Below are 23,578 nucleotides of genomic sequence, written 5' to 3' on the forward strand. Positions count from 1 at the left end.
CAATACAGTAGCTGCACGTGGTTATTGAGCATTGGACTTGTGGCTAGTGTGACTTTTACATTTTATTTAATTTCAATTAATTCAAATGTAAATAGCCACATGTGGCTCCTGGCTACTGTACTAGACAGTCTAGATCCAGGGCAATCTGCATTTCTAGGTTTAGCAGACTTTGTTTCAGGAACGCTTCTGATTAAATCCCTGAAGGAAAAACACATGACCCATCAAGAGTTTAAATAAAAGCCAGACAATGATTCTTCAACTCTTTGCCTTCAAGATAGAAAGAACATTAAATTCTTTATTACATTTATCTTTTCCTTAAAAATTACCACTCCCATCTTTACGGAAGCTACTGGAGTATGATTATGTCTGTAAGTAAATCATGGTCACCCAAGTTGCAACCCTCAAGAGGGCTGATGAACATTGTTTTAAGCCAAAATTCCAGGGGATTTCAGGTCTCCTAGAGAAACGACTTTCCCTTCTGGAAGTAGGAGAAGCAAAAGGAAATGTGTCACCCACTTTCTTTCCTGCAGACTATAGGCCTAGCGCACCATGCCCACTGCTATGATGAGTGGATGAGCTGTGGTGGAGGAGTAATGCTCACCACAGAGGCTCTACCCAACTGTTTACCCACATGGATGGAGAACAATACCATCAGCCTCAAGGTGCTATGTCAGGAGCTGTGTACTCGGTGGGTTCGTTTATGTAGCAGATGGTTTTGCGAAACAAAATTCTTGTTCTCCTTTATGGTGAGGCTGGGAACCACCACCAAACACATGTGTGATCAGAGTGCATCATTTCAGGGTTCCAGGCCAAGCACTGTTGTGTACAGCTACTACCCAAATCTCAGGAGTCACCTGTTCCCTTGATCTTGCAGAAGAAACACTAACTAAGGCGTGTGCTTGCTTTTGCTGGTGTATTTTTGTAAAATGGGGGTGTTCCCTGTATCTATTTCAAAGGTTACAGCAAAGATTAAAGAGGATTAAAATAGATGATTCTTGTAAAGTGCTGAGTATGTGCCAGGCACATAGTTAGCACTCTGTAAATGGTACTCTTCACTTCTTTTCCCCCGTTCTAACAGCACAAGCATTTCAATTTTTATGCTTTCATTCACTCAACGACAATTTACTAAGCATTTACTCAAATGCTGGAGACACAATGGTGAATAAAACACTCTCCATGCATTCTCGGAGTTCATGTTTTAGTGAAAAAGGAAGATAAACATATAAATGAGAAATCAAGTAACATAATTTCCTACTATACATGACAATAAAAAGGAAATTTTCTTTGAGGGATATATACAGATACAACCTTTTCTCCAGAATACAGTCACGATAGGAAGAGGAAATAGCAAATAAGAAAGAAGTTTGGGTGCTCTCAAAATTTTTTAAAAAGAGTATTGGCTGTGGTTCGTTTTGTTTGGCCCTGCCTCATGATGGCAGGTATAATAAGAAGGCCATCTCACAGTTCTGCTGTGACCGGCCCTGGCCAAGTGGCTTTTCCACCAGTGGTTCAGATCAGTTCGTGCCTGAGCAGGAGAATAAGCAGATATCAGTGGCAGAGGCAGAGCTGGCCTCCACTTTTTGGTGGTACAGTTGTTTGCTAACCAAGTGGAAGGAAAGATGTATATTTATGAGCTTTATGGCCCTAATTATTTTTTAGCAGAGACTATAATTTTGCGGGTTACTTTAGGAAGTGTAGAGTTTTGGGCCTCCACCATATGATTGTGGCATGTGGAGGGGACATGGATGAACCTAAGTGATGAATGGGATGGCGCAAACCGAGAGCGACAGGGACATATAAAGAAGATGGGTAACCCTATTCCCCTGGGCTCCCTAATGTATTCTTTTCCAACACTCTCTGGCTCTTTTGGATTTCTCCTCTACTCGCTGGGGCCCTTGAGTCTCCCCCTTTAAATACCTTCTGTAATCCATGGCACAAGCCAAGGAGGAAAACAGGTAAATTTGTTGGTAAAGCTCCTCCTACAGGTCATAAGAATATGGTCTTTGGGGTCGTATCTTCTTAGCATGATTTTATGCATTTAAACATTATTCCAAGAAAGGCCCAGGCAATCACACACTTCTACTCACATGGTACCTTAGCATTAGAAAACTCTTAAGATTCCTTCTGAGATAGTCATCTGACATTCCTGTCTTGTAACTAGATGCCTGAAACAAATGGTTGCGTTTTATTTATTATTATTATTTTTTTATTATTTTTTAAAGATTTTATTGGAGAAGGGGTTTAATTATATATATACACACACACACATATATATGTGTGTATATATATATATATATATATATATATATACACACACACACACACACACACACACACATATATATATAAAACTTTTTTTTTTTAAGGTTTTAAATGGTCACGTTTTAGATGAAGAGATGGAAGCAGGGGAGGTTTTGAATCCCTTGCCGTTGAAACCAATACTTCATTTATATACCATGCAAATAAGAGAAAAGTTAAAAATTCATACAACCATTTTAATACCTCCAAACATCCAGACATTTGGAATTATTCATGGATCTAGCATTTATCTTAATAAATAGGCAGCTATCATATCATCTCCTACTAAGTCCAGAGCTTTCTCATCTGCAGTCCCCTTGCTTTGGCATTTTCACAGAACATTTTGGTTAGTGTTACACCAACCTCTCAAAGTATTCTGTCAGAAGGAAGGAACAGAACTGATAGTTATTTGCTCCGAGAAGGAATTGTCCTAGGTATTTTACATAGAAAATCTTCATCCTTACAACAGCCTTTAAGTTAAGCATTATTATCCCCAGTTTATAGACAAAGAAACAGAGAAGGTAAAATAACTTATCCAAATCCTCATAGCTTTCAATTTTCAGAATTAGGACCGAAACCCTGGTCTGTTTACTGACATAATAAACTATTAGGGTTTAAGCTCATGGACTAAATCAACATAAACAAAATCCTGCCATTTTTGTTAAGGCTCCTCACTGTCAGATCACAGGCAAAGTTACCCAAATTGATCAACATTTTATAAAGCACACACATTTTCATTAGGGAGAAAATCATTAAATTAGTAAAATTGATGAAATCACCTAATCCCTGAAAAATTCTAAAAACCCCCAAGAGTAGAAACAGACATTTCAGAAATTTCTTTTGGCCAATTTGTGGATTTCATTACAATTTTATTTCTATCTTTGCATGAACAAGTTGGATCTCAGTTTGAATCCTGGGTGACCCATTAACCAACTGTGTATCATTGGATAAATAATTTTCCTTCTTGAGTCTCATTTTCTTTTAAAATAACACCTATTTTACAGGGTGTGGAGAACATTATATGAGGATGTTTATAAAAAGCATCTAGTGTATTCCCTGGCATGTAGTAGGCCCTTAGTAAATAGCAGCAATCATTATTATTACCATGAAAAGCTTGGAAGTATTTGCAGATTCTGTATAAGGCATAAGACATTCGTAAGCAATTCTTCTTTCATAACTCACCACCCTTAAGTATAAAATGATACTGCTACGAAAAGTGAAACCTCCACAATTTGGTTGTCATTTCTTGCCTTGGCTCCTAGTCTTGGCCACCAACATCATCCGGGGCTTCATCTAGCTAGAACTCTGCAAGCTTCCTCCCTGGAAGTGGTGGAGAAACTGACTCTTCATTTTAATACAAAGTCTATAAATGGGGAAGCTGCAGGAACAGCTCACAGACTGTGTGTAAGAAGACAGATTTTTCTTCAGGCTGAGAATTGAACCAGCTTGCAAAGCGCTCGAGCTATTTACAACTGACATTTAAGCAACTACTGTACTGAGAAAGAGGAAAATAATGGAAATAATAACCCTTCAAATTCCATTTGGGCACATTTATACTGAAGGCACCCCAGAACAATGGTTCAAAAGCTGACCACGGGAGCAAGCGCCTGGTCCCATTGCCCTCAGTCCAATGGGGTGCAGCACAAGGGCTTCTAGTTAGAAAAGTCCATTTGTTTCCAAGAAGTGCGACCATTTTCATACGCAGCTTCTGCTTCCAGCTCGCAGGCCACAGTGAGATGCACTCTGAACACTGGGTGTCCCTCACAGCATGTCACCTGGTCTGCAGCAAGTGGCTAGCAGCATTTATCACTGTGAGCCTCATATCCACTGTGGGAATTGTATAGTCATTTCCGGGGTGAGGTAGGGGAAGAGGGAGAGGGTCTGTTACCCAAGTCTGCAAAGGTTCAAGTAAGGAGACAGGAGTAGGCAGAGTGTGTTGCTGAAAGGGATGGTGAGGAAATGGGAAAAAGCAGAGTGAGAAGAAAGGCATGTGTAAAACACTCTTGGTTAAAAGATGTAATTGATTGTTATTTAAATATCCTCAACCCACTGAAAACCCTAATGCGTGGTGGCCTCTGGCTTCCAAATTCTCAAAATGATAAGCTGCCAAAGTAAACTAATTGCAATGTGTCTCAGTAATTGCCATGTGTGGGTATATACAGTTATAGTAAAATGGCTCAGTGAATCCTGACAGTGATAATGCACATTTGGAAATTACATACAGACTCTCAAAACCAGGAGACCCAAGGCATCTGAGATGAATTGGAAAGCCAGCTTTGCTCCTTCTGGCTGTGTGGCCCTGCAGAAACCATGACCTCTCTGAGCTTATGAGTCCCTATTTATAAAAAGGGAGATAATAATACTCATGTGGCAGCATAATCCTCACAGTAAAAAGGGGAAGAAGCATATGGAACAAAAGGAAGGGGATTTAGCGCCCAGTTGCTCGTGAATTGTCACTCACACATCATCACCTATCCACTACTCCCTATGACTCAAAAATCCTAGATACATGTGAGGCCCGGAATGGAAGGTGGAGGATTTGGACATTCTGTGTCTAATACCTGTGGTGAAGTGAACACTTTGGCCACTAGTCAAGGTGGATCAGAAGGAGTTGGGAATTTCTCTATGAGTGGGGACCACTGTTGCTGCTATACATCCCCACTGGGCGGCCGCAAAGATGAAACGAAATAATAAGTGTGACAATATTTTGTAAACTGTAAAACCTACTGAAAATTGTAGCCCCTACTCGATTATTATAAGCCTGGTGTTAGTTATCATCCTACCTTCTCTGAGAACAAAGATAAATCTGCCCATGGAGGTGTCAAGCTCTGATCCATAAAGCTCAAAAGCAAAAAAAAAAAGAAGCTCGTAAACCATCCTTTGACTCAGGGCTCCTTGGGCCTACAGCAGAACAAGGCAAACATGGCAAAGAATGAAGATTTCATTCTATCTGCTTTGTCCTTCCAAGCAAACGTTGCTGTGAAATGGTTTGCTGGAGAAGAGGATTCCAGACAGAAACTTAAAGGGATGTTAAAAAGAAGTGCAGTAGCTTCCCCTAAGGTCCATGAGAGCTATCCTGCTTCTGTGTAGCTTTTAGATTGCGCTGCATTTTATAGGACTTCCTTAGGAGCTAAAGGGAGAAGGAAGCTGGAAAGTATTTATTTCCTCAGCCAGGGAAGAGGCCCATGAATCATGTTTAACAAGGTATTCCTTATATGAAAGATTGAGAGGCTCTAAGAATATCTTTAGATGATTTTCAATCATCTCAAAGTTTTCTAAATAAAATCCCAATAGATGAAAACAGAACAGTTTGATTTCATCTGAAATGGGGAAGGAGAGCTATTCCGATGGGCATCTCCTTCCTCTGGGCTGGTCTCCAACCCTTTCTGCTGACCCTGGAGCTCTTGGGGATAAAGTTTTGATGACTAATAAAGTGACCTTGAATTATACTCTCAGCCGATATGGATCAAGATGACATCCCTCCCCACTGCAGTGCCTTTTTCTCACAAGTAAGTTCTTGGTCAAGGTGAAATCATGGGACCTCACTTGAGTGATTCAGTAGTTACTGGTCTTACTTTGGCCCCATATTGATCTTGTGGCCTAGACTTGTGTTGTCTAACTGTAACCAAATTCCCATGTTATATCTGCTCCACTAACTAGGTGACTTTTGCTTCTCCAAATCCAAATCTGTGATTATATAACTTGCCAGCACTCTAAGAGTGGCCACCAACTCATACTTGATTGTTTCTCCTGAACCTCTGCTTCATAAAACTAAGTCCCTGTTACACGCTGTTAGGCCTCCCTAAAATTGACTGTCTGGAAAGTTATGTTACGGTGAAACTGGGCTGGAGGTAAATGAGTACAAACATCTATATAAGTGGGTTTCAGATAGCAGAGTGGACTATGCATTTGTGACACCTGAAGAATGTCACTGGATCCCAGGATCCCTATTACCTCCTTCCATCTGGCTGTCAGGAAACCTGCCTTTTTATCTTGTTAGACCTTGTACACACTGACTACTAATCTGGACAACCCAGTTTATGACCTTCTGTCTCTGCTCCACCCCTCTAGCTAGACAGAATTCCTCACACTGCCACCTGGGGGTCACACTTTAATGGGTATGTCTAGTCTACAGGGTCCTTCCTTTCCTGTTTAATCTCATTCCATTGCATACCAAACTCTTGGCTTTTACGTTCGTATTATACATCTCAAGATATACTACAGGAAATAAATAGATCACAGGATTCCCTACCTACATATAGACCAAGAGGAATCTTCTCTCACTGTTGAGTTCAAAGGCTTTGCTTGTCAAGAATCTCCCCTTACATAGAAACTCAGGACAGGCAGGGGCCTTTGTTTGTTTTCTCTACTGATGTAGTGTTAGCATCCCAAAACAGGACCTGGCACACAACAGGGGCTCAGTATTTGAGAACGAATAAATGAAGGAGCAAATGACACCCACAGCTAGAGCCTTTAATGAAAATACTGATGGTGAGAGTGCCACAGCAGAGCTCAAAGATTCTGACCTATGAACCTTATACACAATACTCTATCAGAATTTCAGAAAAATAAATGGACTTCCTTTTCTATCACTGACATTTTTTTTTTTTAATGGAGGAAGAAACAAAGATGATGAAAATATGATCCAGCCTGACCAGGTGACCTGGAGGGTTTTGTTGCTGCAAGCTACCCTGTTCTGCTGGATGCCAAAGAGGTCACTGAACCTGAAGAGGAAAAAGAGTGGACAGGAGAGTGAAGCAACTCAACTCATGCAAAGAGCACGTTGTGTTCTTTCAGGAAACCATCCCAAAGTCAGGGAACGTAATCAACTCCTCTGAGTTCATCTCTAAACAGGGGCAGAAACGTATTTCTGCCTCAAGTTATAATGAGGATTCAGGTATTCATTCAACTCATGTTTTATTGTGTAGTTTTCTTTACAGTTACTAAGACTAATAAAAATATTTTATACGTAAGGCTAATTTATAAAACATATATAGTAATATAAATGTAGATACTGACCTCAGTGGTATTGATAAAAATGCTGCATCGGTCCAGATCCACTATACAAAAGATCTTGGATACATATTTAGCTAATCTCCTGAATCATTTACCATAATGATGAGGAAATTTAAGTAAAGGTTTTACTCTGGGATGTGTGACATCAGATTGGGTTTGGTGGAGGAATGAGGGAGGGGTTGGTTGTTACACTTAAATGACCTAGAAAAATGTCTGACTGTTTTTATTTTAATGGACTCACACCTTGTAAGTTCTAGTTCTCGAAGACCTTGCAAAAGAATGAAACAGAAAGTTTAAGCAGAACAATCTGGTTGGAGAGGGAAAACTGTAATCAGAAAGAGCACTCACAATTGTAAGTAAACCAACTAGAAATTCTAAGAGAACTGGGATTGTTTAGCGACGTAGTCTAAGCCCAGATGATGAGAACGGGCACACATCAAGCCAGATCTAGTGTGTCACTGTTGTTGGTTTGTTTTGTTATCACAGTGGCCTTATTACCAGTAACCCAGATGTTCCTCATGTGTGGGGTTTTCCCCCCCTCTATTTTAAGGAATCTCCACCCACAGCTATTCACAATTTTTTTACCAAACCATCAATTGCTTATCATATTTATAAGGAAAATACCAATTAAAAATACAAGAATCACAAGAGACAGATTGCCATTAATATGTTCACCCCTGAAGAGACCAACTAAGTAGTCCGTAAAATAAAGTTATAAGAAAATAATTAACTTGGTTTTTAAGAGCTGCGTTTATTAGAGGCTAAACTTCATGAGTTTCAGCTATAAGACAGAACATCTGGAAAAAGCGTCATTACTTCCCCAAAAGAATGAAAAAAAGCACTAAATCTGTAATAATGCTCATTAAATACTTTTCTATAGGCGATTTTAAGTTAACTGACAGAGAAGTCACAATAGTCAATGAAATGGAAATTTTCTGGATATTTTCCTTCTTTTCAATAAGCTTTGACTTCCAATTAAGAAAATAGTATGTGATGTCACACATGACTTGACTGGTAGGGTGAGAGAGCAGGCCAACTAACTTAATAAATAATATAAACATCCTAGTAGTGTTCCTTTTACTTAACCCCTGTTATAACTAAACTACTGTTAGTGCTCAATAAAAAATGAAAATATGCTCAATCACATTACTAACCAAAGGAAAAATCAAAACAACTTTGCTGTACAAATTGGCAGGAATTAAAATGATTGACAATATGTTGTGTGGGGAAATGGGAATTCTACTGCACGGTTGGTGAGGGTCTAAACTGGCATATAGCCTTTGTGAAGGAATATATGGCAGTACCTGCCTAACTTTAAAATGTGCATACCTATTAATCGAGCAGTATCTCTCAGAAATATTTCCTAGAGAAAGTATGCAAAGACATATATATGTGTTTGTGTAAAAACATATTTACATATATACATAAGGAGATTTAACACAGCATTGTTAGTAAAAGCAAAAAATAAAAATATAAAAGACTACCAATACAAGAATGATTAAAAAGATGATGACATGTTCCTGTATTACACAATTTTTTAAAAAGGAGCTAATCTATGTACATTGACCTATCAAAACAAAAGCATGTAATACCTTAAGTTAAAAAAATAAGTCATAAAACACAGAATGTGAGGTCATTTTTACAAGGGGGCATGTAGGTATGTATATACATGCATACAAGCATATGTAAGTACATATACACACATGCATTTAATTTCACAAATCTTAATAGCCATTACCTTTGGGCAGTGGAATTGAGGTAAGTGTAAGGCTGGGAGGCAACTTAAAACTCTTTATATGTAAGTGCCCTAAGCCTTTTTAAAAAAATTTAAAGTAAAAAAAAATTTTAAACTGTACCTAACGACTGTGCTAAAAGGCCAGTAAGCCTGGTTTGTTAAGTGAGTGATCAGACTTCCAAACAGTTCCCCACAGCAGGCATGTACTTGAGCAAACATGGCACATGAGAGAATGAACACACACACACACACACACACACACACACAGTCACACACCGTGGTGTAACCCCATCACGGCAATTAGAGAGTGGACACTCCCTTCCCTAAAGCAGCAGTGGCTGCATAGATTCTATTGTCAGATTGTCCTGGGTATAGTTTCCATTTCCAACGTTTCATGATGAAGATACTATTTTTTGGATAAGTTACTCAATGTTTCAGTGATTCAGGATCCTGATCTGTAAAATGGGAGTAAGGAATGCCTTCTTTGTAGTGTTGTTATGAAGTTTAGTGAGAAATCCCATGGTAAGCATTTACCACACCGCCTGACACAGAAAAGACAAGACACACATTTTCAGCAATCTGTGTGCCAAGACACAAGATCAGGAGGTTGGTGGGAAAGCATGAGTCATAGTACTTATATTGCTAGCAGAATTTTAGCCCTGTAATGTCTCCACACTTAATCTTCACACAAAAATAATTCCCAAGAAACTATAAACTTCCACAGTAGTGTATCTGTAGGCACCGTCATGAAGGAGAATGAATGTGGACATTGGGGTCAGGCTGTGTTTAAAAAATCAGCTCTGATTCTCACTAGGTATGTGACTTGGGGCAAGGTGTATAATCTCACAGTCTCACCTGGGAAGCTAAGGTTTATTCATGTTTTTATTAATGGCATTGTGAGCATTAAATAACGTAAGTGGATGTAACCAGAATATAGTATCTGGTACACAGCAGAAAAATAATTACAATATCAATAGCTCTAGTGAACTGAACATCTCCAGTGGGCTAGGCATTTTGTCTCATGCTTATACCAACTCTGAAAGAGAAGTACTGAAAGAGAAGTACTAACCCCTATTAGATTCCGGAAACTCCGATTCAGGCCATTGTATGCCTTGCTCACAGGATTCCTGGCATATCTGCCTGATTCCAAAGTCTTTTTCTTTACTTTGTTCACAGCTCACTGCTTCTCTTCCTGTATCAACTTGGGCAAGTCACAATTTCCTCTTTTGATAATACCCTCTTCTGAGATAATATGACCAATATAGGGATATGTGAGCTAGTGGCTCTGATTGCTTTGAAAACTTAAAAGTGCTTTTGGAATCAAGGGAATGTTTCAAAATACCTCTGCTACAGAACTGCTACTGCTCAAAATTTCACTACTAGACATTCAGTGTCAGGTGCGTCTCAAGTATCTTCTTTTAAAATGCCAATACTCATGAGAAGGAGTACTACATTACACTTACCTTAATATGTAAGTTTATCATTAGATCATCATATTTCCTCTAGAGAGAAATCCTAGGTAGTTGGTAAGAACTGAATATTTAAAGGGAAGGACAGGGAAATAAAAGAAAGTGCCCAGAAAAAAAGAGGGGCCCTGAAAATTTGCATTTTTCGAGGGCTGGTTCCACCAATCTCAGAAGCCATAAGCAAAAAATCACTCTTTTCTTCCTCCCCTCCATTTGATGTATTCATATTGATTCAATAAACATTTATTAAGCACTTACTATGTGCAAAGGGTTATGGGAGGATCCAGTCTCTGTCCTGGTGAAACTTACAATTTAGTTTTGAGTAGTTGATTCAGTCATCTTAACCTCCTTATTGGTACATGGCTTTAGTGTGTGTGTGTGTGTGTGTGTGTGTGTGTGTGTGTGTGTGAGTGCGCGCGTGCGCACGTTCACACGTGAGGGCATGCGTGTTTGTGTGTGCTGATGCTTAACTACATAATATAGATTATTCATAGTTTAGTCATTTCCGTAATTAATCATTCCAACATATTTTCTGCTAAAGATGACCGTCTTACACTCCTCCCCAAAACCCAACATGCTGAAATGTTGACTGCAACCTGCATACACACTTAAATTTAATTCTTGTTTTACAGAAGTAGCACACTGTCAGAATTTATCAAGTACTAGTTATGTAAAATTGCTCTTGGGGTAATTTTGTAGTAATTAGGTATATAAGAGTAATTAAGATTTTTTTTAATCTAATCATCAAACCTTGTATATAAGCCTGAATAACATCATGGCTGATACCCAAATTTATTCCTGATTATGAATGCTGATAACATTAGCCGATAATCAGAATAACATAAAATGTACTCTTTGGCTCATTCCTCTTGTGAGAATGTCACAACTTTCTTAGTGAAGACTATTACACTGTTGATTTACAATCACTCTCATTTGTCTTCCTGAGATTTCAAGGAGAAGTTGTGAAACATGCTTAACTGCGAAGCAATACCATTTCTAGACTTACTACTTTATTGTTTCACAACCTCACATATGTAGATGTGACCAAATTTCCTGGTGGGGTGGGCGGGGAGTATGTTTATTATCTCTACAGTTTTCCTTTAAAAAATAACTTTTTGACATTTAACACTATAAACTCCCAGAAATGAGATCAACTGTGGCTATGACCCATAGGACACTTTCTGGAAAGTACCATTGCACAATCACTGTAAGTAAACAGCCAACAACAGAGGAAGAAGTTAAACTTGTACCTACCACCCCATTCCATTTAAGTATCAATGCTCTGGGATTTCTTCAGCTTGGAAGCTGGCTTGGCTGGTTGGTAGGACAAACCATTTACAACATGTTTTATTCTTAGAGGCCTGTTGGTGGTTGGAAATCTTTTGTTTCCAGATGCATTCAATTTGAGCTGGGCTGACAATCTCACTACTCCATACTGAGGTGGGAAAATGCCATCATTGTCTGGGAGCTGACTGGCCTGCTTCTTTGGGGCCTGCAGGCAGGGCACGCTTTAAATCATGAGAAAGACAGCTTATGAACCCCAGGAGCCAGGACCAACAGAGAAGGCTCTCACTTCCCACTGCTGCCGCCTTGGTATCAAATGGCCCAGGCTGGATAGGCAGCTTCATGGTGTTTTCCTAATGAAATCTAACGACTGGACCATGGATGATGGAAATCTTTGAGTTGGCAGCTGGCAAGTCTAGAGGGGTGAAAATAAGAACAAGAAGTGGAAAGTATAAAAACCTAAGAGAACTGGATACAGGGACATAAAATGGGGCTGAACCATCAAAAAGAGGCCTCTAGGCTCTACCACTGATTTTCAGGAGGCAATCAAATCTGCGATAGTTCCATTTTACAGATTAAAAAACCATCCCAGAGAACATTTGGCAGACCACGAAATGTGCCTATTTAATAAACATTATTAACAGAACCTCAATTGTGTTAAGCACGGCAATGCACTAAATATCTGTACTCCCAGACTCCCTTGCATATGAGGGTAGCTATGTGATGAAGCTTGTGGTACACTTGTCCTTCACTCTTCTCCCTCCCCTCTGCCTGAAACCCAGCCACGGCACGTAGAATATCAGCATCCACATTGTAAACAGGAAGATGGGAGCCATCATTTAAGACAGCAAAGCAGAAAGCTGGGAGGAGGCTGGTGCACTGTTGGCTCTGTGGGGCTGCTCCCCCACCCCACACTGTTTATTGTTAGATGTCTTGTTATGCGAGAGGAGTAGACACACACCCTGGGCATGCTGCTGTAACATGATAAACAAATCCTGGAAAGTCTTGTGCTCTGCACAAATGTGTATTACAAATAACAAGCGCTTGGAAAACTAGGATTGGGACAGACCACTCAACAGTATGAACCCTTCTAACTGCAGCGGTGACAAAATAATCAAGAGGGAATTTGGGCAGCCAGTTTCGTGTGGCTAGAGGCTTCTCTGTGGTTATAAAAAATTTATGAAAATGTCGACTGGAAATGTGGGCTTGCAGGAACTGAGACAACAGGTGATGGAGCCAGCAGATAGGAAGCCTTGTGATCTGCCATTAGCTGAGCGCCGTGCAAAGCCAGGTATACACTCCCTGGAGAGTGAGCACCTGGGGTCGTGCTCATTCCACATTTTATTAAAAGAGAGCTGAAAGGGCTCCTGCCTATGCAGCAGCTAGGTTGAGGGCTTTTTCATTGACTTTTCTCACTATCCCAACTTGTCTTACCGAGGAAAGACTGTGTGTGAATAAACACAATTCCACATTATTCTTACATCATTCCCCTATCTACCAGTTGCATCTGAGTGAGCTGGACTGTTTAAGGCATTGTTGTTTGCGTGTTCTATACACGCAGTCCAATATAATCCCAGCAGTTAGGATGTCATGTTCCTACCTCTCCCATTCTAGTCTCTATACAATGCCCTTGCTGACTTTCCTAAAATACTAGGCTGGCTACTTCACTCAGTAGCACTACACTTTGCATGGCCCCAAGCCCCTTTAGGAGCTGGCCTTGCTGGTTCCTCAGCCTCCTCTCCCTCTGCTCCACAGCTTAACCTGGGCATCCCAGCTATATGCAAACTGCCTTTGGCTCTTCTTTCCAGGCATGTGCAAGGCTGTCATTTGTATTCCTGTCTGTGCACTTTGCTTCCCCCTGTCTGGAACGCCTCTTCCCACCTGTCCGACCCAATAAACTATTAATCTTCAAAACCCTATTCAAGGGCCGGCCCGGTGGCTTAGGCGGTTAGAGCTCCGTGCTCCTAACTCCGAAGGCTGCTGGTTCAATTCCCAAAGGGGCCAGTGGGCTCTCAACCACAAGGTTGCCAGTTCAATTCCTTGAGTCCCGCAACGAATGGTGGGCTCCGCCCCCTGCAACTAAGATTGAACACAGCACCTTGAGCTGAGCTGCTGCTGAGCTCTTGGATGGTTCAGTTGATTGGAGCGCATCCTCTCAACCACAAGGTTGCCGGTTCGACTCCCGCAAGGGATGGTGGGCTGCGCCCCCCGCAGCTAGCAACTGGCAACTGGACCTAGAGCTGAGCTGCACATCCACAACTAAGACAGAAAGGACAACAACTTGAAGCTGAACGGCACACAACTAAGTTTGAAAGGACAACAACTTGACTTGGAAAAAAGTCCTGGAAGTACATACTTCCCCAATAAAGTACTGTTCCCCTTCCCCAATAAAATCTTAAAAAAAATAAAAAAAAATACCCTATTCAAGAGTCACCTCTAGGAACCCTTCTCTGACAACCTTCCTCTGAATAAACTGGATGCCTCTGCTACCTTCTGTTATTGCATGTATCACAGTGCACTGATTAAATGACATTCATGCTTGCCTGGCACATAGAGTGACCAATAAACACTTGCTGAATTGAACTTGGCCTCTCCTTGATGAAGCCAAAAGCAGGAAGGTTGTGAAAATGCTGTTCTAGGAATTCCCATGGCATTCTCAGAGCCTAGAGTGAATAGGGCATTTAAAAAGAAATTATCCATTAGTACCATAACAAAATGTACAAATATCAACTCTCAGGCAACTAATCCAAGCAAAATTCTGAAGCTTGCCTGGGCAAGAGAATGGTCCTAAAGAGAAAGAAAAGGCGAAAGAACAAGCTTACATGATTAGAAAGAGTTGTCCTAATGTTTACATATAAAATAAAAGACTAAAATGTACCAAGAAGTTGCCTTGGAGATACCACCCAGAGACCCGTAAATTCTATCAACAATCAAACGTTAAAAGAAATGACACCTTATCCACCTTACTAATAAAAGCAATAGGAATAAAGTGTATACAGAATCAACAAAACTGTGCTCTGGTCCTGAGTGATTCACTAGGTGAGGCAACTTGAAAAAGCAGTGCTACTAATCTTTTCAAAGTATGCCTTTTATAAAACACTGCTCAATAAAAATATATGTTGAGCACACAATGTCTAAGCTCTGTATCAATTAGTCTGGCATGAAGAAAAGTCAATGGATCTCCTTTTCTTTTTCATCTGTAAGACCAAAGCCCCTGTGAGTTCAAACCTTCCAGGGCTCTCAGTAATGCAACAGCATCTACATACAAATATTAGGTTGGTGCAAAAGTAATTGCAGTTTAACAGGTTAAAAATAATTGCAAAAACCGCAATTACTTTTGCACCAACCTAATACATTTCCCCATGGACAGATATAAACACGTAAGTATTTAGTTTCCTTGCTTGGAAACACATAGATTAAGAATGTGGATTGGAAATATGGACCTCATAGTAAAGACACCTATGTCCTTTGCTGAGGCAGCAATGCCTAGATATTTTATATTCTTTTAAGTCTCCGTTCTCAGCTCTAAAAATACAGTGATGACATTTTTCTCTGACCTCTACCTACCGCAGAGAGCACAGAGAGGATAGGGGTGATGCTGCTCAGGAAAAGCCATGAACTTCTTGAATGAGAGAACAAATATTCACTGTAGCTCTCATGTTTACAACCCTGACAATGCTTGGGGCTTTAAAAATCCAGTTTGACTAGGGGATCTGTTACCAAGATGCTGTAGGATGCCATCCAGAAAACGAATCCAACCAAAGCTGACAGGTATGGCCAAGGTCTCTGCTCCTCTCCTTCCAAGCACTTGAAAAATATTAGATCAATTTGGTCAATATTCAAATGCTTTTGCCTAGGAAGTTCCAGAAAAACATTTTCAGAAAAATGCTTGGAGGAGGAAGGAAGGCTGTATCTGGATCCCTACCCCTTAACTCCTAGCCGTGGCCCAGTAGCTAATGCAGGGACACTCCCTCTGCAAGCGCGTCACAGCAGCCACTCGTCCATCTTCTGGGAGAAAAGTCATATTTCCCAATTTGCGTAACTACATCCAGATCTCTTCCGGAAAGGCTTGTCATATGTATTTATTTTTAGGGCTTCTGTGAGCAGTTTCTCATTGGCCATGGGAATTTTAATGGCCTAATGGTCTAATCCCAAAATCTCTTTCAAAACTTCTTTAGAAAGCAGAAAAAAGAAGAAAAAATATACCACCTATTATCCTACTACTGTGATAAAAAGAACAGGTAATGTTTGGGAGAATTTCCTTCCAGTTTTTTTCTACACATAGGTTAATTTTTGAATTTGTAAAATGTGTTTCACAGTTGTAATCAAAGAGTGTTATACTGCATTTCATTGGAACCATGACACCACTGACTGAGAAATGCTCCATTATTCAATACAGCACCAGACAGAAAAAATCATTGCCAATTATATGGTGCCACTGACTGAGCTATATTCAGATTTCAGTTAAAGTGAAGGTAAAAATTGTGTGTCTTAGGATAAATGACCTATATTCTGCATTCCACAAAGCCCACCTTCATGCCGTCCACCTCCTGCCTGCAGGTAAGGATGGCTTCACAGCTCAGGAGACCTGAATCTCCACCACGTTAGACAATCTCCTCATCCGGGGTGGGAAGCCCCCCTTAGAAGGGAGAGGGCTCTGTTTGTCTTTCTCACATACACATTGCTTTGCACATAGTAGGAACTCAAGAAATATTGCTTGGTTGAATAAATACATCATTAAAGCTTCAGAAGAAATTTACCAGCAGAAGAACGTAAACAGTACAACAGGCCCAAAGAATGGTGGAAGCCCAAGTTTTGTTGGTGAATGGGGGGGGGGGGGGGGGCTGTGTGACAAAAACTGGGGAGAAGGGAGACCAGATAGATGGAACTTTGAGCCAGAGGCACTGACCCTGGGTTTTTCAAAGTCATTCCCTTCCTATAGCCTGCCACTGTCTCCACACTGCCTCGTCTTCAGTTATCCAGGTCCTATGTTAATGTTCTTATCCAAGCCTCACTCAATAGCACTGCTTGACCCTGTCATCTTGGAAAATCATTCACACATATTAACACTCAATTTGAATACTGACTTAGACTTGCTTAGAGATACCACCTGCTGATTTCAAGTAACAACTCATATGAAGCAAATTCAGGAATCAGTATGACATTGATGAAGAATCCTATTTTTCAGAAGAAGCTGAAACACAGTCTAAATGGACAGTATTATCTTCTGCTTGTATAAAAAGGTCAGAGTGTCCCCAGGAAGTAAAAAGCTATGTATAGTTTGAGTCTATATGTTTGGCAATTCAACTTTCTATGGATGTTCACTAAGATATCTGTCTGAGTCAGCAAAATGGGTTTAAATAAAGAAAAGAAATTAAGCCAGATTTAGTTCTCCATGCACGTTCTGAGATAAACATAAGATTGACACATTTTGAAAACCATCATGTTTCTCTTACCTTCCATCGCTTTTTTTCCCCCTCCATGCACCTATCAAGTATCTATGTGTCTTTACAACATGTGAAGAACTGTGCTAAGTTCTATAAGAGAAATGACAAGGGGGCAGAAAATTCTGACCTCAGAAAGAAGTTTACACGTTAATGGTGAAGATAAGTTTCACTCACAGAGAAGTAAATTACCAGGAAGAGAGAGCATAAGTACTATCGGAAGGAGGCAAGTGATACGTAATCAGAGTTTAGAGCCAGGAGAGATTAAGTCCAGCTAGGAGATCAGGAAAGCCTTCAGAGAGGAGGTGTCATTTATTCTGGGTCCTGAAGGATGGAGAGGATCTGGGCATATGGGAATAGGGGCAAAGCCCTGTGAGAGGAGCGACATGCACGAGCAAAGGGCTCCTGTTGTTCCCTTTCACACGAATGGTCATGGTTTAGAAAAGAAGACGCTGTTGTTAGGGCATCTCTGTGACGTGTTAAAGTGCTGACTCGCTTAATGGATCATCACCTTGGGCTGACCACTTTGGGGTATCATAAGTCATATCATCTTAGGGTCATGCTGATGGTGAAATTTGAGAGGCAAGTCATAAAAGGCAAAGCCTGGCATATAACGGACCATTTGAAATCCACAACTGGTAACTAAGACACTTGATTAAAAACCACAGTACCACGTTGCTTTTCAAAACTCAAGGGACTGACGGCTCCTCACTTACCATGGACATGGATTCCATTTGGCTGGAAAGAAGAGTTTGTTTCTGGCTGATAAGACTTCAGGTGTGATCCTGAGAGCTGCTGGGGATGGGGAGGCTGTGTTCTCTGCATTAGAGAAGAAGGAGCCGGAACTCTCCGGGGGCTGATGTGGTGAGGAGATGGAGCAGACGGTGCAAACCTGAGAAAACAATTATAAACGGAAACATGAGGGACTAAAATCACAGGAGCAAAGACACTTGTCAAAGCCAAATTCTAATTTCCCATCCTGGCTATGTAACAGCCTGACAAAAGAGCCCTGTAAAAAATAATAATTAAGACTTTTGTCTCCCATTTTTAACCACTGACTTCTCAATTGAGATACTGAGGGAATGAAAGAGATCAACAAAGAGAAAATTGAGTCACAGTTTGGGTTTGCCAAGCTTCTTAAAATGCATTTCAAATACTCTAGGTTTGGTGAAATTAAAAGCACATCTTTTGTCAGACCGCTTTTCTGCTAATTTTTAAATCCGTTTGCATTTTAGGGGAAATTTGATCCATATGTTTCTGATTCATTTACACTTAGCTCATAAACATTTTGTTCTGTAAGACATATCTGAGGCCCAAGAAGTGTTACAAGTCTTTATTATAAGCCTCTCTAATCCTATTCTCTTTAAACAATACATTTTTTTGCCAAGAGTAAATTAACTTAAACCTCAAAGGTCAAGTGTGGTTTGAAATCCAGAACCCAAGAGATCTGCGGGGGTTCTGGGCTTGGCCAAGAACACTGCCCTGGGTTGACAGGAACACAACGTGGGACATCTTTTGCAATCACATGAGCCGATCACAATAAGACTATTGGTAGTTTCTGTGGAAAGACACACAGGTATTTAAATAAGGTGACAGCCACTATCTGACATATAGCATGAATACCTACCCATTGGTCTAACTGTAAGGGAGAATTGGCAGGATGGGAATGACTAGACGTAAAGTGAGTTTATACGCTCTAACATTGAAGGGAAGGTGTACTTGGGAGAACAATGTTAAAGTTTAGCAATGTTCACAGACTATCAAAATGGTACTCGAGTTCAGTAGAAGGCTTGCCAGTTCAGTAGGGGGCTGGCACAGTGTGGTATAAAAAGGAGCAGGGAATCCATCGAGGCAGTGAAATGAAGCAGCAAAATTATGTTCGGGAAAACTATACCCACAATGAATTGCTTTGTCTCCCCCAAAAAGGCCCAGTGAGTTAAAAACTTTCAATTAGCTGTTTCTTACACCTTGCAGAAAGACAGGCTTTGTTTTACACCAGGGGTGTCCAAACTGTGGCCCGCGGGCCAACTGCGGCCCGCAATCCACTTTTCATTGGCCCACAGCAAATTCCAAAAATATATTTAGTTTACTTAAATAAACCAGGTGAGGCAATACGTACTTCACCTTGAGTGAGTGGCCCGGCTGTTTGTGTTATTTTACCACATATGGCCTTTGGTGAAAACCATTGAAAAAAGTTAGGACACCCCTGTTCTACACTAACATATAGAAGTTGCCATCTGTGTATACCAGTTATTTCACAGGGACAAATCACCTCATTTTGCTAGGCTTTTGTATAGGGCCCTATCTGATTTAAAAAAAAAAAAAAAAAAAAGGAGGGTGAACCAGTCAAGTTTACAAAGTAATTTGCAATGTTCTGAGCCCGAATGTTTAATAAGGTGGAGCTTCTCCCTTTGTATTACAGCTATAAGAAACCATGGGATGAAATGCCATGTTCTTTTTTGCATTCTCCTTGTTGAGGTGTGAGGAAGCTATGTAAGAAGGTGATGCACAAACCAAGGAGGGAGGATTTGGACTAGATAACCTCTGGGGATAGAAGTTAGAGGACACTTAAACAAACTAGTTGTGTTAGGATGTCTGCTTCGTCAATAATTTATATCTTTGCTCTGCTGAAAGAGAATAATGAGTGTCCTGTGCCAATAAAATATATCTTTTCTAAGCACATCATCTTAATTGGAATTAGCCTAAAAGATGTGCTAAATGGCCTTGAGAGAACCCACAGCAAAAGAACACTGGTACTGCTCTGAGAACATCTAGTAAAAAACTCGTATGCCAGGATTCCTCATGCGGAGACTGTCTCCTTGGGGAACATGTCATTAATGTGTCTCGTAAGCCACTCTGAGGTTGTGGGACATGGATGAGGATTTGTGGGATCACAGACTTTATAGTTAGAGGAGTCCACACTACCACTCAACACTGGAATTCCTGGGAGTGAGGGAGTGAGGGAGGATTTGGATTGGAAGGCAACCTGCATTACTACAGAAATAGCCATCATTGGCATCTCAAAATTTTTTTGGGGGGGCGTGGGGTGGGCAAAGCAGCAAGATCTGTTGACTGGCTTCCTAATTATATATCTTCACTTGAGAATAAAAGATGCAACGTGCTCTAGATGGTTTTCTGGTCTTTTCTCCTGGTACTTCCGCCACCTTTGTTTTCTGTTGAGGATTGAGGGAGCAGAAATGTGTGGACTGGGCAAGTTGCAGTATGTAGAAGTAGGGTCCTAATATCATGCGCGCGATGGAGAACAATTTTCTTGCGTAACACCCGGCCCCACTGCACATTAAGTCTGACTCGTAAGTAGGGGTTTGATTAACAAAGAGTAAAAAAGGTGGGTGGGGAAGGGGAAGGAGGCAAAGGGTGTCAGCAATATAAAACTTGCTATTTTTATAATTTGGGGTGATGTGGCTATAGAGTGAATTATGATTACTAGCTAAAAAAAGGAGGCGTATTCAACCACTAAAAGCACAGAATTCATTTGAGCATTTTATGAGTCATTTAGAATGTAAGTTCTATATAATAGACTGTATCTGTATATAGACTATATATCTACATATAAATTATGTATCTATGTATCTATCTAAAGAGTATATAATTACATGCTAATTATCAATCATTCTTATCCTATTCATTCACACGAGTTCCAAACCCTGGCCATGACCTCTTGGCTCCCACATATTACTAAATGTAATAATGATGAGGAAGAAAGAAACAAAATGTGGTCGTATACACACCAGATTTTAGCATTGCTTATTTCAGAGACCCAGGGGGAATAAAATAATACCTACTGAGCCTTCAGCTAACTCTGTATTTTGCTTTTTGCTCATTTGGATTGGAGTTTTCTCCATGTTATTCAAATAAATATCATTATATGGTATAAAGTTAATACAATTTCAAAATATAGTATGTCATTCCATATAAATTATTAATGAAATTTTAAGTATAAACTATTCTAAGTATTCTAAGTAAATAGATGTATGCCTAAGGCAGTCTTTGATCTGGAAAGAAAAGAATTGGTACAAAAATTTTAACATTTACATGTATAGAGAAAAGATGAAAAGTGGTAGGACGTGATCGCAACTGTCCAGACAATTGCTAAGAACAAGGAAATAACAACTCGGCACTGAAAGAATCCAGTATTAAGAAGTGAGTGTGTAAATGTGACTGATTTTCAAGTACAGCACATAGAATCAATTTTGTTACAGCCTAAAATCACTACACAGTATTTTACTGAAAAGTCTCTCACAATCCCTCTGTTAATTTAAAATCAATTTTTATGAGCTTGGTTACTTGTTAACCAGCTCATAGTAGAGTAGAAATAGCAAATGAAAAGCAGGGCTTCAAGAGGCAGGAGAGGAGTGGAGAAGGTGAAAGAGTCCTACTGTTAAGAGAGGCCCACTGGCAACTCATAGCAGGAGGGATGCCAGAAACATGATTTCAAAAGTCAAAAGGACTCAAGAAACTTGAGTAGTTTGAGGCAATTTATTCCAGAAGCAACCAAACAAACAACATGCTCACTAACTAAACAGAAGCTCACTAAGTAAAACATAAAATATTCCTATTGTTATTGAAGGTGGAATGAATGTCACTTTCTTAGTGCCCTCAACTATTTTCCAACCTTGTTTTTAAACATGCACACACACATACCAAAATAAATACGGTCTACATATTCTGCCCAAAACAGGGATTTTTTTAAATTCGAAGAAGGTAAATTAAAAATTTTTATGCTAAAAGAAACAAACAACTTTGATGCTGAGTATAAACTGCAGTGATTTATAATTTTTCTCCTGCGGAATATCTCATTACTTTATTATATCAGGACAAGATGACATCACTCTAATTCATTGTGAGTTACAGGACTGTCCAAGAGCCAGAAGAGAGATGGTCTGAAAGTTTTCTAAGTCCAACTCTGTCCCCCAGCTGCTGATCTGCAGTTGACATTTCACAGATTTCATTCAACATAGCTTATCAGTCAGTCTCTTCTCTGGCCTTTTATACTTTTATGAAACAACAGAAAATTGTTATGTAAATATACAACAGACTGAAAAAAAAAATCGCTGCTTACCAGAAACATCACACAAAAGCAAATCAGAGAACAGAGTCAACCATTTCCACTCATTTAGTGGAGTTTATGTAACCTTAGCAGGAGCCATAGTTCAATGGCTTGCCAAAAAGGAAAAAAAAAAAAGGGGATGGGAGGAAACACGTTTTAAAGGGCCATAAAAGATGTTCTGCCAAAAAAACAACCCAAAACCTTAGAAAGGTTTCTGCAAATATTTATCTGTGCACATCTTAGATAATGTCTGATATTCGGGGGTATTTACTTGGTTATGCTCCTTCGTTTGTGTGACCTGCTCCTACCTTCTGTTGACACTAAGCTCCCCAACCTTACAATAAGTTGAGCCAGAAGCACAGAGGTTATCTTTCCTGCAAATGTAGTATTCAATTAGAGATTCTTTCACACAACAATAGGCCCCGATGGAGACAGGTAAAACTGGTGAGAATCATATGCAGAAAAACTGCAAATGGCAGGAGAAGCAGACGGATGTGCTCGGAGACAGATGTACTAGAAGTCCTGGGCTGGAAATCTGGCTTTGTCCCTTACTATAATAGCTGGGTAATCTTGAATAAATTACCTGACTTCTCCCAGATTCAATTTCAAGTGTAAAATAGAGATGATCTTGACTCTCACTGGGGATCGTAAAATCTGAGATAACATTTGTATTTATTCATTCAAGAAATATCTATTGAACACTGACCAAGTTTGTGGCACTGTTTTAAGTACTAGGGATAAAGCAACACATGACACATTTCCTTGTCTTTGTGGAACTTACATTTTAGTGAGGGGAGGTAGGCAATGAACAAATTTAAATAAGCAAACCATGTGTTGGGCTAGAGGAAATGAGTACTAGGAAGAAAAATAAAGACTGGAAAGTGAGGGGTGGTGATGGATTATGAACAAATTTAAATTGGGAAGTCAGAGATAGCCAAGTACTTTAGACAATGAATGTCTGACACTTTTTATATGATTCAATACCTGGCTATAGAGTGACTTCTCTCAATAGAATAGAAATTTAAGGTATCCCTGATATTAACACATACCCACTGCTTGAGGGTTATATAAGACTATGGTTCGAGCACTGCATTAGACCATCTATTGAGTTTGTTTGTGTGTTTTAACACTCCCCTCCCACCCTCCACCCCACATACCCCTTATGGTATGACGTGCCACAGGAATTATATTTTGTGCATGTGTTAGTACTCCAATATTTCTCTTTTTAAAATTTTCAATTACAGTTGACATTCAGTATTGTTTTATA

General features: G+C 39.9%; 1 protein-coding gene across 4 annotated transcripts in view; it reads right to left on the bottom strand.

Annotated features, from left to right (window-relative positions):
* The window catches only part of GLIS3 (GLIS family zinc finger 3), a 471,393-nt gene that overhangs the window by 10,407 nt on the left and 437,408 nt on the right, over nt 1–23,578 (bottom strand). For all 4 annotated transcript variants that reach the window (XM_074330482.2, XM_074330483.2, XM_019729930.3 and 1 more), the window contains one exon: nt 17,960–18,135. In XM_074330482.2, coding sequence (XP_074186583.2) covers nt 17,960–18,135 — 176 coding nt within the window. The remainder of the gene's footprint in view (nt 1–17,959; nt 18,136–23,578) is intronic.

This window comes from Rhinolophus sinicus, chromosome 16 (assembly GCF_057876585.1).
Source record: "Rhinolophus sinicus isolate RSI-liver-muscle chromosome 16, RSI-T2T, whole genome shotgun sequence".
Classification (NCBI taxonomy): Eukaryota; Metazoa; Chordata; class Mammalia; order Chiroptera; family Rhinolophidae; genus Rhinolophus; species Rhinolophus sinicus.